This window comes from Electrona antarctica, assembly GCF_951216825.1.
Source record: "Electrona antarctica genome assembly, chromosome: 20".
NCBI lineage: Eukaryota > Metazoa > Chordata > Actinopteri > Myctophiformes > Myctophidae > Electrona > Electrona antarctica.
The window spans coordinates 15,642,113-15,667,545 of record NC_136801.1 but is presented as its reverse complement, the minus strand read 5'-3'; the positions used below and the strand labels follow the sequence as shown (position 1 = coordinate 15,667,545).

The following is a 25,433-nucleotide window of genomic DNA, read 5'->3' as shown; positions in this document are numbered from 1 at the left end:
ACTTCATTGGCCCAGGGGTAACCATTAGAAATGTCCCAGTTAAAAATCTTTTTGGTTAGTCTGTCATCGGACATATTAACAAGTCTATTCCAAAGTCTCAACATCTCACCTTTGTGTCTGATATTTACGGGCATCCATCCCATATCTCCGCTAATGGCCAAGATAGGCGTAAGCTTATGAACTCCAAGAAATGACCGTATGGCTCTATTTTGAATTGTGTTACAACTTTCCTTGTCCGGAAAACCCCATACACCGGAGGCATAGTCCGAAACAGGGCATACACAAGACTGATATAATTGTGTATATGTATAATATCCTAAATCCTTACAGGCTTTCACCTTATTCAGTACTGACCCCAGGGCTCTACCAGCTGAATCAGAAAAAACCTGAGTGCCTTCCTTGAAGTTCATATGCTCATCTAAAGTGAGGCCAAGATATTTATATGTCTTTGTGTATGTTAATACAGTTCTCCCACACGTAAATGTAAATGGACTCCTTTCTACAGATGGTTTCCTAAAGTGAACAATTTGTGTTTTGTCAATATTTACCACCAGCCTCCACCTCAAACACCAATCCGCAACAATATTGAGCATGTTTTGCAGCTCCTTTTCGCAATTGGCAAGTAAAATTACTTGCCAATTGAAACCAGAGTGTGTTAATAAATATTTCAATCAATCAATCAAAAAAGATGGAGGAGATGAAACCTTCATGGATTTATACCTGGTCCTTTGGCACGTCCTTTAAGGATCCGACCCAGGCGGAAGATAACAGCCTTCTCATACTCCTGCACACACACACACACACACACACACACACACACACACACACACACACACACACACACACACACACACGCTTCCTGTGGAACTGTGGCTAAGAACTCTTTACATTTTGCTTTGTTTCTGTTTAGTGCAGGAAACCAGAGTGTCTGCCAATCTGCCACTAGTTTGCTCGTTTGCCTTTTTCTTTCTGGCCTTATAGGGGAAGCACGTGTGTGTGTGTTACACTTTACTTTGGTAGTCATGGCAGCATCTATGCCACTGTGCTACCATGGTGCTCTCACCTGGCAGGAGAGCGAGGAGATGCTCGGTAAGAAGAATAAAGACGGAGCCTATCTTATCAGAGACAGCGAGACCATCCAGGGAGCCATGTGTCTGTGTGTCTAGTGAGTATATTATACACCCCAGATCTCTTTTAACTCTATCTTTTTTGCCCACAGTTAACATCATCATTACATTCTCAGAGAGTAAACAACACTAATGATTTTACTGTGCACCTTTATTATGCCAACATGATATCCCATTATTCCGAGCCGTTTTGGTTAGTGTGAGGTTATAGGGTTGGGTAGATACACAGAGAAGAAGTGAGTCTTTGCTCCAACAGTGTTTATTTTGTTAAAAAAACACCATTAACTCATGACGCGACGTTTCGGCTGTGAACGGCCTTCATCAGGTGATATCACCTGATGAATGTATGTATCTACTTTTGTCCAGCAACAGCAAAGAACTGGATGTGCGCAAGCCACCTGCATTTTAAACTCGTTAGGGTTGGGTAGACCACGGAAATAAGAAGAAGCTATGGATCAGTGAAGAATCACGGAGCCTCGTAGAACAAAATACTAAACAATTTCAGAAGAGTGAATAGAACTAAGACTAAATGGTGTGTTATTTAAAAGACTACGAGTAAATCAAAATCTGCTGAAAAAATTTACACTGGGTCACACGTTCCGAAAGAATCAAGAAGCAACTAGAAAAAGTGCCCTTCTGGGCACAGGTCTCCACCAGGAGGATAGGAGTGTGTGTGATGTTTGGCAAAATGTTTAGGAGTGATATAAACATGTTTTTTGCAACAATTTTCTTCATTTTGTTGAGGAAATGCAGAGCCAGATCACTCATAGCATCTCTGAGGATAGAATTCTGGATGAGCAGGACATGTGCAGCATTTTGTACAAAACGGGCCACTCCTGAAGACTTTGGAAGGCAATCTTAGCCAAACAGTGTAGAATCTGAGAAATCCAACAGGCTCGTCTTGATCACATGACTACAGAGATCATGTATACCGATTTGCATGAGATTTGGATGAAATCTGTGCGACTAACATAAGCAATGTGTTTTGCAGAAATCGGCCTCATGGTGGCGCTATAACCGGCAGATGTGGAGGGATGCAGGGAAAATGTTTTTTCCATGGCCTCTAGGGAGTGCGCATACAAAGTTGTACACAGATCGATGCAGTTATAGATAAAAACAGGAATTGCCCTGTTATAGCGCCACCATGAGGCTGGTTTGGAAAATAAATTGTGTCATGTCGTCCTCAGCCTAGTGGAAATGTGCGTGTATAATTTCACGGAAATTGCACACTGTGTTTGTGATTTGTGGCATTTTGTTCGAAACGGACCAATCATGTGAGCTTTGGAAGCGAATCATAGCCAATCAGGAAGGAAGATGGGAAATGGTGCAGATCCGTGTTGATCACATGACTATGGAGATAGTGTATACCGAATTGTGTGATGTATGGATAAAATGTGTACGAGTAATCTACAGAAATGTGTTTTGCCTAAATCGGCCTCATGGTGGCGCTATAACAGGCCGTTGAGGAATATTTGGGGCAGAGGTTCGTCGTTGGCATCCAGAGAGTGTGTGTGCAACTGTGCAAAGTTTGGCATGGATCGGGCCAACGGTGCCGGAGATTAGCTGGTAACAGACGGACGGAAGGAAGGAAGGAAGGACGGACGGACGCACACACACACACACACGGACGGAGTGCAAAACTTACTCTCTCCCCATGCCTTCGGCCTGGTGGAGACAATTAAATAAAAGTATGCGGAGAATATGAAAGAGGTGAAGAGATGTATAAAAGCAGACAAAAGGAAATGGATAGAGAACATTGCAAGTGAAGCCAAAGTTGCTGCAAGAAAACAACACATGAAGACACTATTATGGACTCACAAAGACACTGTGCAACGAGAGAGTTGCACAGTGGAAGAGATTAGTGGAAGAGATGCAATTAAGTTGAGATGGACAGAACACTTCAAGGAAGTGTTTAATAGAGTTTTTAATTGGATCAGGAGGAGTGATCTGTGGGCCAATGCTACTGGGACACAAGCCGGGGCTTGATCAACCCTGGCTGGGTCACCTGAGGGAGGGGGTATGATTGTTGAAAGACCCGAAATCTCAGGCACATCACTGAAGATGTGTCCCAGTGCATCTTAGGATGTATCTTTTCACGCCAATCCGATAACTGAAGATGAGGAATGCGATTTCAACAACAGAATTGAAGAGATCACACAGTATACTGCGTTGAAATGATCTTTAACTGAACCCTAACCTCCAGGCCTTGACTCTTCTGCACAATTTGTTTCCCTATGTATGTATCCCTGTCTGCAGCAAAAATAAGTTGGTGTATATGGTGAGTGCTCCGGACACACTCTGGAAACTACACTGTTCAGGTACACACACACACACACACACACACACACACACACACACACACACACACACACACACACACACACGCATGGTCGCACACACACACACACACACACACACACACACACACACACACACACACACGCATGGTCGCACGCACGCACGCACGCACGCACGCACGCACGCACGCACGCACGCACGCACGCACGCACGCACACACACACACACACACACACACACGCATGGTCGCACACATGCACGCACGCACGCACGCACGCACGCACGCGCACACACAGACACACACACACACACACACACATACACACACACACACACACACACACACACACACACACACACACACACAAATGCTTAGCTCAACACGTAATTTTCACAAAATATGTCTTTGTTTTATTTATGTGGCTACTGAAACAGTACTGAAACAGTACTGAAACAGTACTGAAACAGTACTTGTTTGACACTCATTACCTAACCTAACCCAAGGGTTCCCAAACCTTTCAGGCCGTGACCCCACAAAATAATCATATTTGAACTGGGGACCCCCCACCCTAATTTGGGGTCATTTGGGGACCCCCCAGTTTGCGAACCACTGACCTAACCTATAAGCATGTCAACATATTGGACCTTACACTGTATGCATGCCAACACATACACACTACTTGAGAGTCGATGTTGTAGCACTGCCGTGCGTGTAACAGCTGGCCAACAAACCTTTCCATGCAATTATTTTCTTCTCTTTGTAGACTACAGCAGGTGTGGAGGAGACATTCTTTAAAACCTTGGACGATCTGATCCACCACTTCAAGAGAAAGGACCAGGGCCTGACCATGCATCTGCGCCATTCTATCAAAAGAAAGACTGCACTGCTGATCCGCCAACCCAGAATAGAAGAGCCCCCATCCAGAATACAAGAGTCCCTACACAAATTAGTTGAGGAAGATGTAGAGAAGACACGGGTGCAGCTCGGACTACAGCCTCTGGTTGACGATGAGTGTGGACTATATGCAAGTATGTCACCTATTTCGGTGCATATTATAGGTCTTTGGTTGACTTACTGTCTATGGCTTCACGGTTATGCTTTTTGTTTTGGTCTTTAGTTTTCAAATCGGTTGACAATAGTCGGCTAAGTGAATTACAGCTGCTGCAGTTCTTTGGAAGTGTTTATGTTTATTTGTCTGTTGTTGACATGCTGTTTCCAAATGGCCTAAGGCAGGGGTAGGCAACCTGCTGCTCTAGAGCCGCATGTGGCTCTAAGGCCCTCTCCCATGGCTCCCAGTTGCTAGGGCAAAGAAGTATGAAAAGGAATAAGAGGTTTTCTTTTCCTTTTTTTATTTTATTTTTTTTACATTTCAATCATAATTTATTATTGTAGTATGCATAAAGTTATTCTTTCATTTTGATATTGCAAAACAATGTTGCCTATACACCAGATAAAAATAAGAAATGTATGAATGCCAAGACATCTTTGTTTGTTTTCACCACCAATGCTGCATGCTGGCTTACTGGTATACTTGATTTGCTTTGAGAAATTATCAAACAATAAAAAGTAATATTGAAATACCAGAAAAATCACTTTATTAGAGCAAACATATTTTTGCGGCTCCAAATAGAATTGTAATACGTTTTGGGGCCAAAAATGGCTCTTTTGATAATAAAGGTTGCCTACCCCTGGCCTAAGGTGCCAAATAGTATACCCTACCCCCAAGATTCCATTTCATGACATACACAGTGGTAATACCCCTTACACCGCCAAGTCTTCAGGTTCCAGTTCGGTTCAGGTCTTTTGCAGCTAGCTTGGTGTTACGAAGCTCAGACTAACTGACAGAGGGGTTTGTTCTGTTGTGCTGTTTGTTCTGTTGTGCTGACTTCTCAGACCACATGCAGTTCCTCCTTTTTTCATCAATTCTGCGCTGGCCGCAAACACAGGATATCTGACATTGCTTTACAGGGGGGGGGACAAATGTGGTTTTCACAGGTTTAACGAGTAATAACGACAGTGAGCGTTTGTTTATGGAGAAACAGAATCAACACGACAAGTAAAGACAACACACACACCACACACCACACCCACACGCACACACACACACACACACACACACACACACACACACACACACACACACACACACACACACACACACACACACACACACACACACACACACACACACACACACACACACACACAAGCCGTTTTTGCAATGAGGATAAACTGACACACCCACCACATCTACAGAGTAAGGCTGAGTACAGTACATACTGTCAAGCCAATAACTCCTAGAATAGAGCTAATAGTGGCACTAAGGCCAACTGTTAAGTTAAAATAGGTGGTACAGATCGGTGCAGGAAAATAGATAATTTACTGCAAGCCAAACATATAACATATGGGTAAACTAATCTAAACACAGCCTACAGGAAGTGACCAGAACAAATGACAAAAAAACAAGTGACAAAAAATATATACAGTATAATAGCAAGGTATATACTGTCAATTACAGTACCAAACTAGAAAAAGTGCCCTTCTGGGCACAGGTCTCCACCAGGGCAGGTCAGGTTGTGGCCTCCTGGTGGCGCTATAATAGGCCAATGTGAAAAGGGTGCCATTTCTTCATACGCCTTTGATGGCAATTGGATGATTTGAGGCATTTTGTTCCAAAAATGTGTTTTGCAAAAATCAACCTGTTGGTGGCGCTATAACAGGCCAATGTGAAAAGGGTGGGATATATTCCTCAGCCTAGTAAGAAAATGTGTGAAAGATTTCACGTAAATTGCATGCTGCGTTCATGATTTGATGCTTTTGTTCAAAACGGGGCAATCTTGCAAACTGTGAAAGCCAATTATAGCCAATTAGGATGGAATATGAAATATCGGACAGATCCGACTTGAGCACATGACCATAGAGATACTTTGTAACGATTTGTGAGATTTTTGGACAGAATCTGGAGGAGTAATATCAAAAAATGTGTTTTACAAAAGTCGGAAAGTGCAGGTCAAAGGTTTGTCCTTAGCCTCTAGGGAGTGTGCATGCAACGTTTCACGCAGATCGGTGCAGTTTTAGGTAAAACATGTGAAAAACTGCCTCATGGTGGCGCTATAACAGGCCGTTCTGGAAAATGTGGGGCAGAGGTTCATCGTTGGCATCCAGAGAGTGTGTGTGCAAAGTTTGGCATCGACCGGGTTAACGGTGCCGGAGATTAGCTGGTAACAGACGGACGGAAGGAAGGAAGGACGGACGGACACACATACGGACGGAGTGCAAAACATACTCTCTCCCCATGCCTTCGGCCTGGTGGAGACAATAAAAAAGGACATAAATGATGGCATGAAAACACAATATATACACACGAGATAGACGAGGTTAAAAGAATAAAAGCAAAGTATTATTCAACCCAGAAATGGTTTGATATCAAATTCCTCATTGAGCCTGTGAGGAGCCATCATTTTTGTCCATATGCTGTGTCCTTTTTAATTTGTATTGTAATTGACAGTACCTTACTATATTATATATTTTCTTTGTTCTGGTCACTTCCTGTATAGGCTGTGTTTAGATTTATTTACCCTTTTTGCAATGTTATATTGTGTTTGGTTTGCAGTAAATTATCCATTTTCCTGCACCTCTGTACCACCATACCCTCGACTTCCTTAAATTGTTTTAATTTTAACAGTTGGCCTTATGTCTATGGGCCTTAGTGCCACTATTAGCTCTATTCTAGGAGTTCTTGGGGGGGACAAATGCGCATGTTTATCATCCTATCCTTGTTCATATATAACGCCATTTAGGTCGACATCATGCTATAACTTCATATTGTGACAATATTATAGCAGCAGCAGCCTACTATTCTATGCCTTCTATGTCTTCCTTCGTGTGCATTTGCCGCAAATACAAAAGCAGCTGCTTGGTATTAATATGACTATGTCATCATTTCAGAAACGTACACCTAAAACAATTATTATAAAGCGCCTGTTTCACCTGACATGGATGACTACAGTAACACTATCTGTTTTGATTGATTGAAGTATTTTCCGGTATTAACATATTGGAGAATTACAGTACATTTCAAGCACAACTCAATACAAAACTGTTAACTGTGGACGACACCATCATTACACTTGTTTACAATAGGGTCCACCATGTTCAATTCATCATAACATTTAGAGACGTACGAAATTACGAATATACACTACTATGCAAAAACAGGAAATCATCATAGAGGAGGTAAAAGGGGAAAAAACAAACAAAAACAAACTATACAGTGAGGGAAAAAGGGGGTGGGTGGGGAAATCAGATTTTACGGGGGCCAGTTTCGAATTGTAGCCGTCCGTAGGTGCTCTTTGAGAGCGGTTTTGAAGGAGTTAAGGGATTTGCATGTCTTAATGACTGTTGGTAGTGTCATGATCTGTCTCTCCACAGACCATGTCAGCCCTGGCCACTCCCACTTTCCTTTCCACTCTGCAGTCCCATTCTCTCACCTGTCTCCAACTCCCTCATCAGCCCACCTGTGAACACTTTGCCCATTTACCTGCTCCCTATATAACTGGACTCCTTACAAACACGGAACGTCATTGTCCCTGCATTGTTCCCCGAGTTCCTGGTTTTCGTTCTTCTTGTAAGGTTTGCTTTTTGGACTCTACTACTGGCTTGTATTTTTGTCTTTTTGTACTTAGTACTTAGTTTTGTTTTGTACTTTTGACAGTTTGGCCTTTTGGCTTTCCTGAGCTTACACTAGTACTCTGTTTGTTTACCCTGTTCTGCCTTGGACTTAAATAAATCTTTTGATTTTGAATATTCCTATTTGTGGTGTTGCATATTGGGTTCAGACATCCCTGTATCCTGACAGACTGTCATGATCTGTCTCTCCACAGACCATGTCAGCCCTGGCCACTTCCACTTTCCTTTCCACTCTGCAGTCCCATTCTCTCACCTGTCTCCAACTCCCTCATGAAATGAAATGATTACTATATTTACCTAGCCTGGCTAATAAACCAGACTAACATCACACAACACTGTCGTGGTATATTAGTCTGGGCTGGCTCCACTTGGATTTCATTTCCCGGGGGGCGGGTTCAAACATTTTCTCTTTGACGCAATTGGTCAGAGCTACTGTCAGTCAAAGGTCTCAAGCATTGAACGTCACTGTACCAAAGCCCGCCCATATTGCATACCGTGTCCCGATTGGCCCGACCTGTTCTCGGTTGTAGGAAAGAGGCGTGCTACTGAGCCTCGCCAGACCCTAATCCGCTGGCAGGCAATTTTTTTTTTGCCAACGGCTGATTCGGTCTGGTGTATTAACCAGGCTAATATTTACCCAGGGTATCTGGGCTAAGCTCAAGAACTTGTTTCCAGCCAGGCCCTGCTCATAGAACATTTCATCGTAGTGGTTCAATGCCTTGTTCAAGGGCACTTCAGCGGTGGTAATTTTAACGTGTCGGACCGCTGATTCGAACTGGCGACCTTCCGGTATCAAGACCGCTCTGCAATCCGTTCGGCCACCGCTGCCACTATCATCAGCCCACCTGTGAACACTTTGCCCATTTACCTGCTCCCTATATAACTGGACTCCTTACAAACACTCACGGTCAGAACATTCTGTCAGGATACGGGGATGTTTGAACCCAATATGCAACGCCTATTGGAATATTCAAAAGATTTATTTAAGTCCAAGGCAGAACAGTATTAGTATTATTTCCCAAATTCCCACCACGTTGTATAGGCCTATCCACCTCGGAGGAAAGTAGACTTGACGGGCAGTGTCGGTAGGCCAATCAGAGGCAGGCGGGTAATCATGCGCCGTCCGATGAGTAAAGTCGTACGATTCGTCACACACGTTACCGCAGTGAAATTTGTTCTCTGCATTTGACCCATCTCTTGGAGCCGCAGCGTGTGCCACGCTCGAGAATCATTAGTTGATTTGACCCCTGAGTGCCAAGCAGGGAGGCATTGGGTCCCATTTTTACAGTCTTTGGTATGACCCGGGATCGAACCCCCGACCTCCCAGTTTCAGGGGACCGAGGCTATTCGCCGTCCCGTCACTGTGCACCAGAGCCATAAAGTATAGACAGTTACGAGAACTCTGTTCACATCATGGGGCCAGTCCAATGGCGGCTCTTCTACATAGACTTCTATTGGCGAATAGTGACACCGGAAGTTTACGGAATGCATTGATGAACCACGTGACCGGGATGTTTTCTGCCCCCTCAATGTCGTAACTCTGTCTTACCTTACTCATGGGTAATACGGGCGCGTTCGGAAATAGCGCACTGTGCAATGCAAACTAATAGGCGAGTGCGCTCCCGGTGCGCATTTCCGAACGCACCCATATGGCTCTGCTGTGCAGTGTGTGCACCCCCCTGCTCTGGGACAGTCATGGACCGTTCCAACTTCCTTCACATTCGAAGTGGAAGCGGGAGGAAGTTGCTGGACTCGCTGCTATTTGTTTTGTTTTCACTTCATTCTCTCATACTGTTTAAAGGCAGTGGACGAAGTAAAGTAGCGTAAGGTTGCACGACTCACTAACGCCAAGGTATATAACATGGCATTAGATGTTTGTAACAACGCCTGGTAATCAGGACAGTCAAAACAGCTAACGGTTAGCCGGTGGCACCTAGCTTTTGACAGGAACAACAGAAATGTGTCAACAAACCTAACCAAACTAATTTCTTGTGTTATTATATGTTATGTCTAGGTGCTTATGAAGTGAAATTGGGTATAGCTAGGGAACGATTGATCATTATTTAGAGCACCATTTGACGTTTTAGTTTGTTTTTTTTCAAGAGAGAACCACAGTAGCCATCCATCTTTGTCTATTTGTCCTGACTATCAGAGGCAGCTGCGTGCTTGCTTAACAGTTAACACTGGATGATATCCGTCTCACGCACGTGCAGGTCGAGTAATTAATATAAGAGAAAACCACACAGCCATCCATTTTTGTTTTGTTGTGTTTAGATCGGCTGTTCTTGACACACACACACAGTTGTGATGGACGTAAGAACTTGTTTAAAGTCTCTGCTGCTGGCCATCCAACAGTACAGGGACAACAAGTCAACACAAAGCACCAGCCAACTCCAGAAACAAGTGGAGGTGAGTCTCCCTGTCTTCTTTATAGAAGATGTCCTAGTTGTAGTAGGCTTTACCTGAGTCACGGAATTAAAAATCGCTAATGGTGGCCTGTGTGTGTGTGTGTGTGTTTGCAGGAGCTGTCAGAGCTGAAATGTAAGCGTCTGCTGTCCTCAGGCCAGGTGCTGCCCAGTGAGTGTGTGAGTGGCTTGGTGGAGGTGGCGGGGGACCCGAACTGCAGTCCAGCCCTCACAGGCACCATCATCTCCCTGTTGGGACAACTAGGTACCGTTTACATCCTTAAGGGATAGTTCATCCCCCAAAAAAACCTTTTTCCCTATCGATTACTTACTTAACAGTGATTCCCTGGCCTGGGCCGTGGCTCAGCGGTCCAGGCACCTTGGCTGGTAATCCAGTCTGGCAGTGTGCCGCAGGTTCGACTCCTGATCCAGACGGCCTTTACTGCATGTCATCCCCCCATCTCTCTCCCCATTTCCTGTCAGCCTACTGTCTGTCCCTCCATAAAAAAATAAAATGAAGGCGAAAGCCACAAAAAAAAAAACCATTTAACAGTGATTCCCTATGGAGACAAAAGAACAAACTAGTTCATCTCCGGTGGAACTGGACAAGGGGCCAAAGAGTCTCCTTTGTGTCTCCGTAGGGAACCACTGCTGTTTCAAGTCTCCATGGGTTGCGTAATCGATAGGGGGAAAAAGTCATTTGGGGGATGAACTATCCCTTTAACTTGGATTGTCTGCTATACCTCATCTAGTTCTCTGATAAACTTGTGTTCTTTAAAATGTAAAAAAAAAGCAACTGTTTTGGACATACAAGGTTTGCCACCCAACAATGGCAACGATATGTATGAATACAAAGGAAGATCATGGGTTTACTTTTTATCAGTGCAGCTGGTAGAGTCGGTAGACGAGCTGACCAGGAACATGAAGTCAACAATTCTTGGCTTATTCAGGAATGATAAATGGATGAACTATGAAGAAACACTGCATGGGTACTCTTTGGGGGTTTAGTTTCAGAACAAGAGTTCTGAGTACATTTTTTCTTTGTAGGCATCACAGTGGAAAAGAATAAGGTGGTGAGGCGTGTTCAGTTAAAGTAGAAAATCCTTTATTCCATAGATAAAGCAAGGACGTTTAAAAAAAACGCAGGTGACCAATGAGTTTCGTACCAGAGGCCTTCATCATACCACTAGTAATGACAGTGTCACACGATACGTCATTAAGTAGTGCCCACAATCATCTTCACATGACAACACACTATCAAAACAGAATGCACCTTAACCAGTGCGTAAAATATAATTCTTGGTTTGTGTTATGTGTGTGTATCTGGTGCTAGTTTGTGACCCTGGTTGTGTTTCCCTTAGCTTGTGATGATGAGAGCAGATTGATGCTCCACAGCAGCTACAATCTAACCAGCAGTCTGTCCTCCATCATTCACTGCCACAGCGCCACACCTACACAACCGCTCGTACTGCAAGTAAGTGTCATGAGTTTCTTTCTTTCAGTTTCCCCCTTTTTAAATGGCTTTTTTGCTATCCAAGTAAAGATGACTGAGTGACCATTTTGCCCTTGGATCTGCCCAGTAAAACCATAGTGTCCCTCATATATATATTTTTTTAAATAAGTAGTGAAAGCTCATCTATCAATCAATAAATACAAATCATACAGTAAAATAAATACAAATTAAAGGGCCCCAGAATGATCATCTCTAGGGCAAGACCCCTATGGTCTGTTTTACAAACCAGGCTTACTGCACATGGCTTATGAATTTTTGACACTACTTGCTTATTTTTTTTTTTTACAAGCTATGGGAAACTAATAACAAAAAGATAGAATAAGAGAGTAGAGGCCAAGTTACAGAAGCAGTAGATCATTGATTATCTCACAGTAAATGGTGCTAAATAGCGCACACAGTGTTTATTTAAGACATTTACTATTAGTCTATTCCAAAAAATGTAAAAGATCATTTGCACAATCAGTCAGAATAATAATCATCTTTTGCGAATCGTGGGTCATTTCTGTTGGCCATTTTGGATTTTCCGTTTTAAAAAGCCTTTCATGGGTCTGAATTTTTGGGCTCCCCTTCTGAAATGGTGAGATACACCCTAAAGAATGTGTGTACCAAATGTGGTGCTTGTATCCGCCACTAGCGGACGATTTGTTAAGCTTAATTCCCCCTACTAAAAAGCTTCAGTTGTTATTTGCTCTCTGTGCTGCCAATGTAGACGTTACACACGTCTATTGATTTATAATAGACATATGTATATCACAATATCATGTTAATGTAATAATAACTTTGCGATTTTATGCATGTATCAGTGTTTGCAGTTGCTGCAGAAACTGACCTACAACACACGGATATTCCACTCTACAAATTACATCCATGAGCTTATAGCTTTTTTGATGACAAACATGTAAGTAACAAGCCTCCTCCTAATAACAATATATTGATGACGAGATGAGATTAAAATGTCATTGATTGCAGAATCAGCGAGTATGCCATTACGATACGTCAATGAATGAATGGAATTTTGATTTATTCTTAGATCAGTGGTTCTCAAACCTTTTTCTTTCAAGGACCGCCAGCCCATAACTGAGTATAAATGGGCCCATTTGGTTCCATTTAAGGTCAATTTTGAACCCACTTTGAGAACCACTTTCCTGGATTTGTTTCAATTACAGTGGGATTGACCGATGTGCAAGTTATGGGAATCGGTATTGGGAAGGAAATAATTGTATCTCTACTCCTAATACATTATTTTGATGGCAAGATGAGATTAAAGCCTCATTGATTGCCAAGTGGATGTTGGCCTGTATTGTTTGTTACACACACGATTACTTTATGTTCCTAATACCACAGTCAATCCTGTAACGATGACATCATTTTGCCATGCCTGGGACTCATGGCCAACCTGTGTCGCTACAACCCCTCAATACAGAATCAGATCAAGTCCCTGGTGAGTCTCTAGTACCACCTAATATAAGATGCAGCTTCACAAAGACAATTTTTTGTGTGTGTGTGTGTGTGTGTGTGTGTGTGTGTGTGTGTGTGTGTGTGTGTGTGTGTGTGTGTGTGTGTGTGTGTGTGTGTGTGTGTGTGTGTGTGTGTGTGTGTGTGTGTGTGTGTGTGTGTGTGTGTGTGTGTGTGTGTGTGTGTGTGTGTGTGTGTGTGTGTGTGTGTGTGTGTGTGTGTGTGTGTGTGTGTGTGTGTGTGTGTGTGTGTGTGTGTGTGTGTGTGTGTGTGTGTGTGTGTGTGTGTGTGTGTGTGTGTGTGTGTGTGTGTGTGTGTGTGTGTGTGTGTGTGTGTGTGTGTGTGTGTGTGTGTGTGTGTGTGTGTGTGTGTCATTGAACACAAGCGTACAACGTACGAAATAATCTTGATTGCATGAATATAATCATGCATAGATGTTAGTAGCAGCATAGGAATAGGAACTAATAAATGACACGACACTAACCTCGTCTAGAGGCCAAGTGGCTGGCACATTTCCTAAATCTGCCACTTTCTATTTGATAGGCTAGATGTTTGTTTTTTAGACTGGAACCTCTTCCTAATGCGTTATTTGTTGTGAAATCACTGGTATGAGAATTAGCCGCAGCAACCATTTACCAGCCCTTCACCTGTCTCGCATTGTAGCCTGACATTCAATGATCTCTGCCTACTGATAAGTCTGTTGTCATTGGCATTCTTCGTAGGCTAGAGGTGGGTGGTGATAATTTGGAGATTTAATAAAATCCCTGCAAATTCGATGGACTGAGGGCAGTCCTTCCTAATCTGAGCAGAGGTCAGTGTCCTAAAAAAAGAAACAGTGGGCGTAGCTTTGACACTGGTTCCGTCCATACAATGAATTGAAATGTATCCAGGCGATTGGTAGGCGGAGCTATCCGGTCATCTGACTAGCGCTTCGTTGTCGGCTGTCAGGATTAATTTCTCATCTCGTTGTTTATGTATATGTGTACTTTATGTGTATATATGTACTTTGCAGGACAATGTGAAGCAGTTCTACCGTACTTTGCTCAACTTTCTCGATCACAAACGTCTGACTGTGGTGGTGTTCACTCTGTCTATACTGGGCAGCCTCACACTCAATGAAAAGGTTGGCGAAAAGGTGGGTGACACACACCAAGGGATTTATCTGAACCACATTTTTGGTGATTTCTTATTATTGTTTAGATTGGGCAATGTATTAGTCTATAATGGCAATTTTCAACATGTGGTATCGGCTTGCCTCATTTCAGCCAGTCTTGACTCATTTATCATTTTCTTTCCACTGAAGCTCATGCCTGCTTTTTAGTACTATTGCTAACTGGAAGTATTTCCATTCTAAGCTACAGTATACAGCCTATTTTAGGATGAACATGGCTAAAATAACAAATACCCAAACTAGCCCTGTGTGGAAACATGCTACCTGGTCTGAGACTCAAAGAATTCACTAAACCTATGTTGATAGACTAGACAGAAACAATTGTAGTCCAAATCCAAACTTGCGTTTCACCCCCTACTGCTATATTATTTATGATTGCAATAGATTAACAATATTCAAAAGAAACTATGGCATGCTGTAAGGTTCGTTTGTTTCTATTTCTTTACTCTCGGAGGGAAACACTCGGTCACAAACATGGTGCAATCTGCTATAGAAAAGCACCATAAACAAACGATAACAACCACTGAAGCTAGTTTTCAGCTTCCATTTCTGGTTGCTAAAACACTTATTTCTAAGTACAGTAGGTTGATTTATTAGTTTATAACATTGTAATAAATATTTTTTGTGTTTGGTTTTTAGCTATTTGATGCAAAGAACATCCACCAGACTTTCCAGCTTGTTTTCAACATCATCATCAACGGCGATGGCACTCTGACACGGAAGTATGCAGTTGACCTCTTGGTTGACCTACTAAAGAATCCCAAGATAGCCGATTATCTCACCAGGTACACACGCACAGCTAAAACAGATATGCATTATGCATTGTCTTTATTGTTATGCTTCTCTCAGACAGAACATCAATAGGATGTTCTGTTGATGAATCATATCATATCGTGTGTGTGTCTGTCTGACTGACTGACTGACTGATGCACTTCCTACTCGGCGTAAGTCACTCTGGTTGCATATAACAAACATTTCTGTCTCTAGGTATGAACATTTCACTGCATGCGTGTCTCAGGTTTTGGGCCTGCTGCATGGAAAAGACCCAGACTCTGCAGCCAAGGTGAGAGGCAAGACAAAAAGTATTATTGCAATATTTGATTATTTTATCAATTAGTATTATATTCATAATTATTAATACGTCTTAATTATTATTTTTTTATTATCAATCCACCATAATTTGGGTGCCTTTAATTGAGATACATGTGATTGTGTCACTAGGTGTTGGAGCTGCTCTTGGCTGTGTGCAGTGTGTCAGGACTCCGCTCTCTTCTATGTGAAGTGATGTTCAAACCAGTGGGGCCTAAACTCCGAGCTGCCAGTCGGAGACAGGGGGTGGGGCCGGACACTGGACAGAAGGCGGAGCCTGGGCTAGCTCTAGTCCAGTGGCTGAGCTCACCTGCGGAAGGAGCAGAAAGCTGCCGTCTCCAGGCCCTGCAACTATTGAATGAGCTACTAGAGGTATGACAGGGACCTACAGTACAGATCATTCTAAAAAAAGAATTGAATATCGTGGGAAAAGTTAATTAACTCCTTTAACGCCAATTGAAGCATGCTGTTTGCTCCTCTTGAAATGTGGTTGGCTTAGTGGTCCTCCTTTTTGAGTTGCTTGACCCCAGGGGGCCGTTCACACCTGAGACACAGCTGTCTCCTCGGGTGTGTCCTGTCTCTTCTGTGTGTGTGCACAGCTCGGGGGGGGGGGGGAATGGCAGAAGACAGCCATGCAACAAGGTTGTCATCAAACCACGTGACTCCCATTGGAAATGCATTGCACAGAAGAGACAGGACACACAGAGGGTCTAGACAGCTGTGTCTCAGGTGTGAACGGCCCCCAGGACATCCTCTGCCATCTTGATTTCCTCTGCGTCAACAGCTTGTTTCTGGATCTGAAGCCGTTTATCCTCGGGTCCAGTCGCAGTGGCTTACAACTGTCAAGTTCTACTTCAGTTCAACTCCAAAGGAAACAACTCTATCTTCTGGCCCAATCAACTTTTTATTTTTACAACTTTGTGATCTGTTTGCTTCCTCTGTTGATTGGTCAGTCAATTATCAGGTTGTAAACCTTCAAAGACAAAAAAACAAAGATTAACTCATTAATCGCCGACACCCCCATCTGGTGTCTGAAAAAGGTACTCTAGGACCGCTGCCCAGTCTATTAATACTGCAAGACTCTTAAACACCAGCAGCATGCAAACATCATGACTGTAAATAAACAAAACAATATCCCCAACCATTGTCATCTTTGGAATTGGAACCCAAGACTAGTTTTTACTTCTCTGTGGTGTTTTGTTTGACTGAACGCTCCTTCAAACCTTTTCAGGTGTTCCTACTCGGGTAAATGAGCATCCATCTGGCTGCTGCACTCTGGGAGTTATTATTTGAGGTGTCATGTTGACCATAAGTATATGGAAGATACCACTGACTCAACAAATTCAAAAAGTGAAACTTTCATATATTCTCGATTAAAAACATTGTCAAAAACCTGTTTGATAAAATCACTTGACTTGCAGACCCATTGATGTCGCACCTAAATGTCCCTTGGTGGAATGGAAAGACGACACCATGCTAAAACTCCCCTAAATCCCCTATAAGTCATCCGGTTGGAGAAAGCATCTTGTGACTGAAAGGTCAGAGAGGTTCCGACCCTACAACAGCTGTGTCCTATCATAATGTCCTCGAGTAAAATATGGAATCCCTGCCTGCTAACTCATTTATGTCACTGTATGCAAACACCAACTAGTGACTAAAACGTGAAATGACAAATTCCTTTTGTTTTCAGTCCTCTCAATTGAACATTGTAACTGTAATGCGGTAATTCAATGTCAACTTCTGTCCCTACCTTAAGTTATTCTGTTTCTTTTTCTCTCCTGTCTCTCTCTTCCCTCTTTTCTCTCTATCCCATCTGTTTGTACTGTATCTCTCTCTCCCTAGGAAGCACTTGAAGCAGAGAGTGTGCCAGCGTGTGTGTTAAGCTTTGTGGAGATGCTGGTCCCTGTGGTGTTGGGTCTATTGAAACTCGGCGTTGACTCCTCACAGGGAGATGTTCATCTGAGGAAATTCTGCACACTCTTCTCGCATGTTAATGACCTACTGCTGGATATCCTTTACGTGTCCACTCACCTGATTTTCACTCCACTGTGTGTTTGTAGCTTACCACTTTCAGTGGTACATGAGTGACCAATGACCATGCAGCTGATCTGTCTGTGTTTCCTTGTGTTGGTCATTTTGGGTGTGTGCGTGTGTGTCCGCCCACGTGTCTTAAAGCCTTAACTGCTCCACTCCTGTGTGATGAGGACTCCACCAGGTGTCTGGTTGCGCACCAGTTGAGTGCTCCGCTCTGCCTCTCACTGGTTGAATCGCTGCTCTCGTGCAGCCAAAACAGCAGCCCGTTCACCGGTCCCCCTCCTGGTACAGGCGATGATCTCAGGTGATGTTCTTCTCACAGCTGGTGTTCTTGGATTCATTCCATGTTCTCTACATTCTATGCGTTAACTAGCATATCGGTGCTGAGTGACTCAAAACGATGCCAACAACATGATGTTTCAAGTTCCAGACCCACAGGAACGCACCCAGGGTACCGGGTGCGTGCCCGGTTCCGGCGAGCCGCCCTGCAAAATGAGAAATGACAGTTACCGTGTGGGGGTCCCTCTACTGTACTGTACTGTCACTGTACTGTACTGGGACACCCGAAATCATCATATATACAGTTAATATGTGCGTGTTTGTGTGTTAGGTTGCGCACAGGTGGTGAAAAACAACCATGCTGTTTTCGTGCTCAGACGCACCCAGACAGCTAGCCAGCCACCCACACACATAGCTCCGTAAGGGAGTGGTTGCACCACTCAAAAATAACAGCTTGCTGCTGCACCACGCTGGCTGAAACTTTGGCCACAAACTTGTTAAAATGTATATCAAAGATATCTTAATACCTAGACAACATCAAAAACTCCAGAAAACACACATTTCTTAGTGTATTTTTTTTCATGTTTAGAGATAGCTAACTCCACGATTCTTTAGGGAAGTGCTTCTCAAAGTGCGGTATTGTTAATACAGCGTCACAATCATTTTGACCAAGTGGTAAAATCTGTGCCCACCACCACGGAGGTCGTGGGTTTGAATCCACCAAACCTTCCCACATGAGCTGTCCCTCTGATGCGCACATTCCTGATCTTGTCCCTCCTTGTCTCTCCTAATGTGAATCACTATACTACCACTACTCAAATGCTATTCAGATGCCAATAGTGTGGCAACAAAACAGGATTAGATGAACTGTAATTTTTGTTTTTCAGCCAGGTGTGTGCTAAGGCTATCCTGAAGACTCTGGAGTTGATGAGCAAACTGAAACAGCACGTGAAAGACATGGAGACTAGCTTCTACAAGATCCTGCAGGTAGGTTTACACTAGACTCTCTGGGCCCTATTTTGTGTGTCTTAACACTTCTTTTGCCAGGGAGTTTTTCATAATAAAGGTGCCAGGCAGATTTTACTCTGAAAAGCCCCGCCTTCCATTACCCCCCAAAACCGGGAGGTATAATCTTGGGTTACTACTTCACGCTGTCACATCTAAAGTCTCTCTAGAAGCGTTCATATTCCAAACAAGGTGCTTGCTGAAGTCAAATGAGTACAGAACATCGTTTTGGTCAAAAGATTTAGAGTAAATAGACACTTTAGTCGGGCCGTAGACAAGGAAGTGAATGGCAGTGCTCAGTTTCTAGTTGTTCGTTTTACCTAAACCTTTTAGTATGTTATTTAGCACACCCAATAGTAACAGAATCCATTGAAAAATGTCTTAGCAATTATTTTGGTTTTCAACCATACCTATCTAATATTTGAATCAGTGCAAACAGACCACTAGGGGCACCCCCTTGTGGTCACACAACTCGTTTGCACAGCTTTTTGCAAACCTTATAGTGGGAGGGCATAGTGACACGTTCGGTAGGATTTGGGCTTATTTGGGCGCCATCTTCCTGCCTACATGTAGGCTACTTTGCTGCCAGTCTGTAAGTTTGCTTGTCAGTGACGCTGGTGTGTACACTGTCACTGCAGTACACCATCTTCCATCTCTACTATCTTTGACTTGTCACAACTCTCCGACTCTACAGCTCTGGATCGACGGTGGTATTATTATTATTCGCTGTTAGAAAATGTTTGTGTGGTCTGATCTGATAGCCGCCTCCCCTCATGTCAAAACAGTTCTCAATGTTTACAACTTACTTGACGAGAAGACATGTGGACATATCCTTATGGAACCAGGGAGAGTTGGAAAAACACCATGAGAGTGACGAGTGGTCAGTCAAACATGTGTTAAATAAATAGCAGTGTTATGTACCGTGACCACGACGCAGATCATGATAGGATCTGCTGTTAGCCATCTAGCCTGTGGCTAACAATGCCATGCTCAAACGAGCATGGCATGACGTCGTGGTGGTCCCGTTTATGGTGAACTTTGCTTGTCACAGTCGGACTCGATCTGACCATTATTATTTTGATTACACTGTTATGCTCGTTTGAGGACAGGTAGAGAGCAGAGCATACATGTGTTTGGGAACTTACCAGTTCATCTAGCTAGTAACTGTTCCTCATCTTTTATTTAATGTGATCATTTCCCAAGGCATGAACCACAGATTTGTGTGGTCCCACAGTGGTTCTTTCCTCTAGCACCACCAAGGTCAAAATCTTCACTTGCACAAGATATCGCAAAATATAAAGGGCAGATTGACAACAGATAAGATAAGATTAACAAAATAATTACAAATGCTACCTTGGGTGTTAGAGGCCTGTAGCAGGACCTCTTAGTCTTGTTCTCTCATTCCTGGGTAAACGAAGGCTTATTTCTTCATCTCTGTCTCTCTCTATGTGTCTCTCTGAACAGGACCAAAGGATGGTGACCCCTTTATCTCTGGCCCTGACGTCCAATTACAGGGAGCGAGTACAATGCGGCCTATCTTTGTTGTTTGAAGCCACACCTTTGCCAGATTTCCCCTTGCTGGTGTAAGTGAGACATTAGACACATGGTCATACACAATGCCATTATTTAAATTTGGCGCGTTACCTCTGCATTCCATTCAGTCATCCAATAGCAACAAAGTGTTTCTGTTGAAGTCTAGGGGAAAGCATGGCTGCCAACAATGCCTATTGTCAGAGGGATGCTGAGGGGTCCATGAAGCGCGTCGCTGTGCAGGACGTCTCGCCCCTCTGGACAAATAACAGCCTGTCGGATTCTCCCAAGAATTCCAACAAAACTGTCAACAGCCTCATTGAGAGAATCCAGAATGGCATGGAGGTTTGTTGGACGATAATGTGCATTTTGGATGCAGGTATATACTGTAGGCATGCCTGGAAATAATGTGGAAATGAAATACAAATTCAGGAAAAGTGATTCTGAGCGGATGTGCTCAGTGCTCAGTAGATGTACTTCTATGGGAGTACATCTGTGTTGGTCCTTGGAAGTACTAAATGTGTAATTTCCCCAAGATCCATTCACACAATTCTATCAGCGCTGAAGAACTAGTATGTTATTCCGTCACCCAATCTAATCCGTTTCCATGTGGGGATAGACAGAAGATGGCCCTTGAATCTGCTCATAGTGTAATGCATTTTGTCTACTCTCTGCTAATGTTCTTTTGCAGCTGCAGGACGACGTGCATGTGTCCCAGATCATCGATGTGTACGAGGAGAAGCTCTCTTCTATGGCGGTAGGTGGAGTGCAGTTCTAAACTGTGTGTGTGGTTAACCATTAACTAATCACTGTGTCTGTCTCTCATCATCCTCTCACCCTTTTTTTTTTTTTTTAACTTTCCACCCATGTGTCTCTTTTTCCATCTCTCTCTCTCTCTCTCTCTCTCTCTCTCTCTCTCTCTCTCTCCTTTCAGTCGAAAGAGAGTCGTCTGCAGGACCTGTTGGAGGCTAAGGCCATGGCCCTCTCTCAAGCTGACCGGCTCATTGCTCAGTACCGCTTTCAGCGGGCACAGGCCGAAGCTGAGGTAACACACACACACACATACACATACACACACACAACACAGGCAGGACAATGGATGTTGGTATAGGGAACTGCCATATGGCTGCTTGTGTTACTTTGTGTGACACTGTAGTATGATCAAGTAGGCCATTAATTTACGAAAAAAAGAGAAGTCAAGAACATGGAGATAAGTGGTTTCTTCCCCGACACATCTTCCAGGCTCGTAAGCTGGGCGGCCTGCTGAAGGACGCGGAGCGCGGTCGGGAGGACCTGCAGGCAGCACTGGCGGCCCAGGTGGTGGACGTGGAGCGCTCCAAGGCCGACATGAAGGACCTGCTGCAGCACAACAGCAGACTGCAGCGGGACTCCCAGGAACTCCAGGCCCTCAAAGGAGCATACAGCACCCTGCTGACCAGGTCAGCCTCTCTCTCTCTACGCCGGTGGCGCTCTAGCAAGGAGCCCCACATTCATATGTATTTGGCAGTGGGGCCCCATGTACAATGATAAGATTTGTCAAACTTTTTTTTTTGCGTGAAATGTTCAATAATCTAAACACGTTTTATTTTATGAATATGGCCCAAACAACGCTGTTTACAGAGAGCACTCCTCCCCAACGTTTGATACAATTATCTGTCTGATACAATTAAATAGCCTAATTAAATTAACTGCACCCGCAAAGAGGACGCTTGGGGACCCCCATTTTGAGAACCAGTGCTTTAGTCTACACTGACCCGTTTGTAATACAGCGGAAAATAACAGTATTTACCAAATACATTTCATTGTAATTTTCAGTGTTACACACACACACACACACAGTACACACACTAGTATGTATTGCAGCTGTAGTAATAAGGTTTTGATGTGGTCTTTGCAGATTTAATGACAGCGAGTGTCGGTTGAAGGAGCTGCAGGCAGCTCACATCTCCCTCACCAAACAGAATGACACGCTGAGGAAGAACCACGAGACTCTGCGGAAGCAACACGACAAGTGAAGACAACAGACACACACACACTCTTAAATCATTTGAGCATGAAATCTGTGCTCAATCTCTGACATTACTGTTTTATTATTATTGCAATTATTTCGCGTCTCTCCCTCAGGACGGTGTCTGCGTTGGAGGACAGACAGAAGAACATTGAGTTCCTCCAGTCTGACCTGCAGCAGAGAGACGGTGACATCGCAGGTCAGTCGTGACACCAACAGTGTGGTCAGCGGGTCCAGGCTGTGTGTCGTCAGGGTTGGGTTATAGTTCGGTGTCTCCCTTTTTATTTTGTACTGTATAAATTCAATATACAGTAGTATTGTCTTCAATGCAGTGACAATTCAGTATGATACTCCATCTGTCTTAATCCGTTAAAACCTGAGCCCGATTCTACAATAAGTCTTCCAAATCGGTTACCTGAAAAACGTTTTGTTTCTGTCAGTGGTTCTCAAACTTGTTCATGTCAAGGACCCCTATAATTATGTGTTTGGGCTGCGGATATTTTGTTTCAGGGACCCTAGAAGCAAAGATTTGCACAAATGTTCACAATCTTTCAAAAATAGCAGATCTACAAGCTCATATCACGGCACGAAGTAACACACTATGAGCTTGTATATTTGCTATTTTTTTAATGGCCTTTCCTTGTTTTAATGGGTTAACTGTCTCTACTGTTACTTGTATGTCCATGTCGTCTTCCATCTTTGGCTGAGCGCTGTGCTGTTGTCTGTTGCTGCGGCGTATCTAATCCCCCTGCTTCTTCCTCCACGGCTGTCAGGTCTGAAGCAGGAACTGCAAGCGGAGGAGGACAGAGGAAAGGAAAAGGAGAGCGAGAAGAGAGAGCTGGAAGAAACTGTGGACGTTCTGAGGAAGGAACTGAACAAAACGGAGCAGGCGAGGAAGGACGCCAGCATCAGGGTAACACACACACACACACACACACACATGCCAGGAGGTACACCTGAAATCTCTCTAGTGACCATTCATAAACACAACCTATTGCTATGCAAAACCATACCTTCGTCACAATATCCAGGTAATAATTTAACCAGCTGTTCCAGCAGTGCTGGCTGTAGTATACACTCTGGTTCATAGCGTTAGGAGTTCTCCTTAGCGCTATGTGACTGTATGTCATGTGGTTTCCTCATTGTAACGGCTGCACGATGTCTACACTTCAGTCAAAATAAACTATATGTTCGCTACTCACAGAAATAAAGACGTGTTGAAAGGAGAACTATTCAGCTAGTAGCTACCTTTAACCCATTACTTTGTTATACCTTTAAAACTGGTAAAGCATCTGTCATTTTCTTTTTTCTTTTTTATAGATAGAAAATAGAAGAATTTCTGAAAACTTAAGTTATAGGATATAGGAGGTGTTTTTATTTATTTAATCTGCCTCAGATCTAAAGTGTAGCCTCTTGCAACTGTAAGTCACCAGTGTTGCAAGTTTGTCAGTCTGGATCCCCGGAACTTGAACACAACACAAGTTTGTTGTGACAGGCTTGTGTTTAGATTAGAACATTGCCAACCAAGTTCCAGTGCAATTTGAGTTTCTAGTTTTAAAGCAACTGAGAGGCACAGTTATAAGGGTGCAATAATGCCGGTAGTGTTTGGTCCAGCTATAGGCCCCATGCAGCCAGGGCTGAGCCCAGGTGTCTGTTAACATCTCTTGGCCATCGACAGGCGTCGTCTCTGGAGCTGCAGAAAAGCCAGGTAGAGGTCAAGCTGAAGCAGAAAGAGGATGAGCTCAACAAACACTCTACCATGATCGCCATGATTCACAGCCTGAGCAGCGGCAAGGCCAAGCAGGACGACGTCAACCTCTCACTCTGACGGACACACTCACACACTAACACCAGCAAACAAGATCATACGAATAACACACACCTACACAAAGATGGAGGATGACATTGACATAATAAAATGATTTTAAACTATATTTACTGTAAATGAATTGTATTGTCTTCATTATAATAAATAAATCGGCTGTTTTACTTGTTGTTTTACTTTGATTTAATGCTATGTGGCAGAGACTAAATGTTTTTATAATCGTCATGGGGGCCTGCCCCCTCCACTGCTATATTTTGTATTTTGTGTGCAATCTCCTATTAAAAACTCATTCACTGCCATCTTTTTTTGTGTATTTTTTCAAATGTCAGCGATGTCAACCATTTTGTCGCAGGACCACAGGATCCGGAAATAAAGACCCCCCCCCCCCACCCTCCATGCCCTGGGGGTCCTGACCCACAGTTTGATAACCACTGGCCTAGTACTAATAGGCTAGTATTTCTGTATTTGTAGCCCAAGTAGAAATGGTAATCTGGCTGGCCTACGTGCCTACAACATCTTGATGGCAGTTCGAGGTGCTGATAGTGCCACATCGGTGGGATGGCTTCCACATTACATGTGGTGCAGTGAGGTGAAATAACAAACATTTGAAGGTGATGTGTCTTGTCTTTGGGATGTTTTTGAGCAACAGCTGTCCTCCGTCGCCACTTTTCCTGACATGTGTCCTCCTCACTCCTTACTCCTTAGACACGGACCTGCATCACGGTCATATCCCAGCAGACTGTTTACACAGTGATTGGTGACTCATCAAAGTATGTGACCCCCCCCCCCCGGCCGATCATATGGCCAGAAAAGAGTTTGACTTTTTTTCTTTAGGCATGAATCGTGGGCATTTCATTCGGCATCAATCTAAATGTGAATCTGGAATTAGGCCTATTGCAATTTTATCGTATGAATTCCCATTCTTTCTTATTGTCGTGCTGCCATAGCCTAAGATTTAGACTGTAGATGTATTTATCGATTCTGAGATTGAAGATGTCAGAATC

At 43.5% G+C, this 25,433-nt stretch overlaps 2 protein-coding genes across 3 annotated transcripts; both read left to right on the top strand.

Annotated features, from left to right (window-relative positions):
• Positions 1–1,022: 1,022 nt before the first annotated feature.
• On the top strand, positions 1,023–4,754 carry LOC306912882 (SH2 domain-containing protein 1B-like; the record flags this gene model as incomplete). Its single annotated transcript, XM_079489336.1, has 4 exons — positions 1,023–1,158; positions 3,411–3,445; positions 4,190–4,454; positions 4,723–4,754. 4 exons carry the CDS (start codon positions 1,023–1,025, stop codon positions 4,752–4,754), a joined length of 468 nt encoding a protein of 155 aa, XP_079345462.1.
• Positions 4,755–8,008: 3,254 nt separating this feature from the next.
• On the top strand, positions 8,009–24,722 carry cip2a (cellular inhibitor of PP2A). Of its 2 annotated transcripts, none has more exons than XM_079489368.1 (22): positions 8,009–8,053; positions 10,390–10,524; positions 10,638–10,785; positions 11,882–11,994; positions 12,837–12,931; positions 13,378–13,474; positions 14,501–14,623; positions 15,299–15,444; positions 15,647–15,722; positions 15,881–16,120; positions 17,591–17,756; positions 17,939–18,086; positions 18,949–19,048; positions 20,531–20,649; positions 20,761–20,941; positions 21,288–21,353; positions 21,531–21,641; positions 21,839–22,035; positions 22,494–22,607; positions 22,721–22,803; positions 23,378–23,517; positions 24,283–24,722. In XM_079489368.1, exons 2-22 carry the CDS (start codon positions 10,423–10,425, stop codon positions 24,430–24,432), a joined length of 2,715 nt encoding a protein of 904 aa, XP_079345494.1. In that variant the 5' UTR covers positions 8,009–8,053; positions 10,390–10,422; the 3' UTR covers positions 24,433–24,722. The 2 variants fall into 2 exon arrangements, with proteins under 2 accessions (XP_079345494.1, XP_079345495.1); XM_079489369.1 differs by having other exon boundaries at positions 8,011–8,058.
• The last annotated feature ends 711 nt before the right edge of the window (positions 24,723–25,433 follow it).

Bases quoted from the DNA above. Each gene is read 5' to 3' on its own strand.
- cip2a (XM_079489368.1), top strand. From the start codon at position 10,423: ATGGACGTAAGAACTTGTTTAAAGTCTCTGCTGCTGGCCATCCAACAG. The intron at 12,932-13,377 runs GTAAGTAACAAG...CTAATACCACAG, and splicing joins GCTTTTTTGATGACAAACAT to TCAATCCTGTAACGATGACA. The intron at 17,757-17,938 runs ATATCCTTTACG...TAACTGCTCCAC, and splicing joins TGTTAATGACCTACTGCTGG to TCCTGTGTGATGAGGACTCC.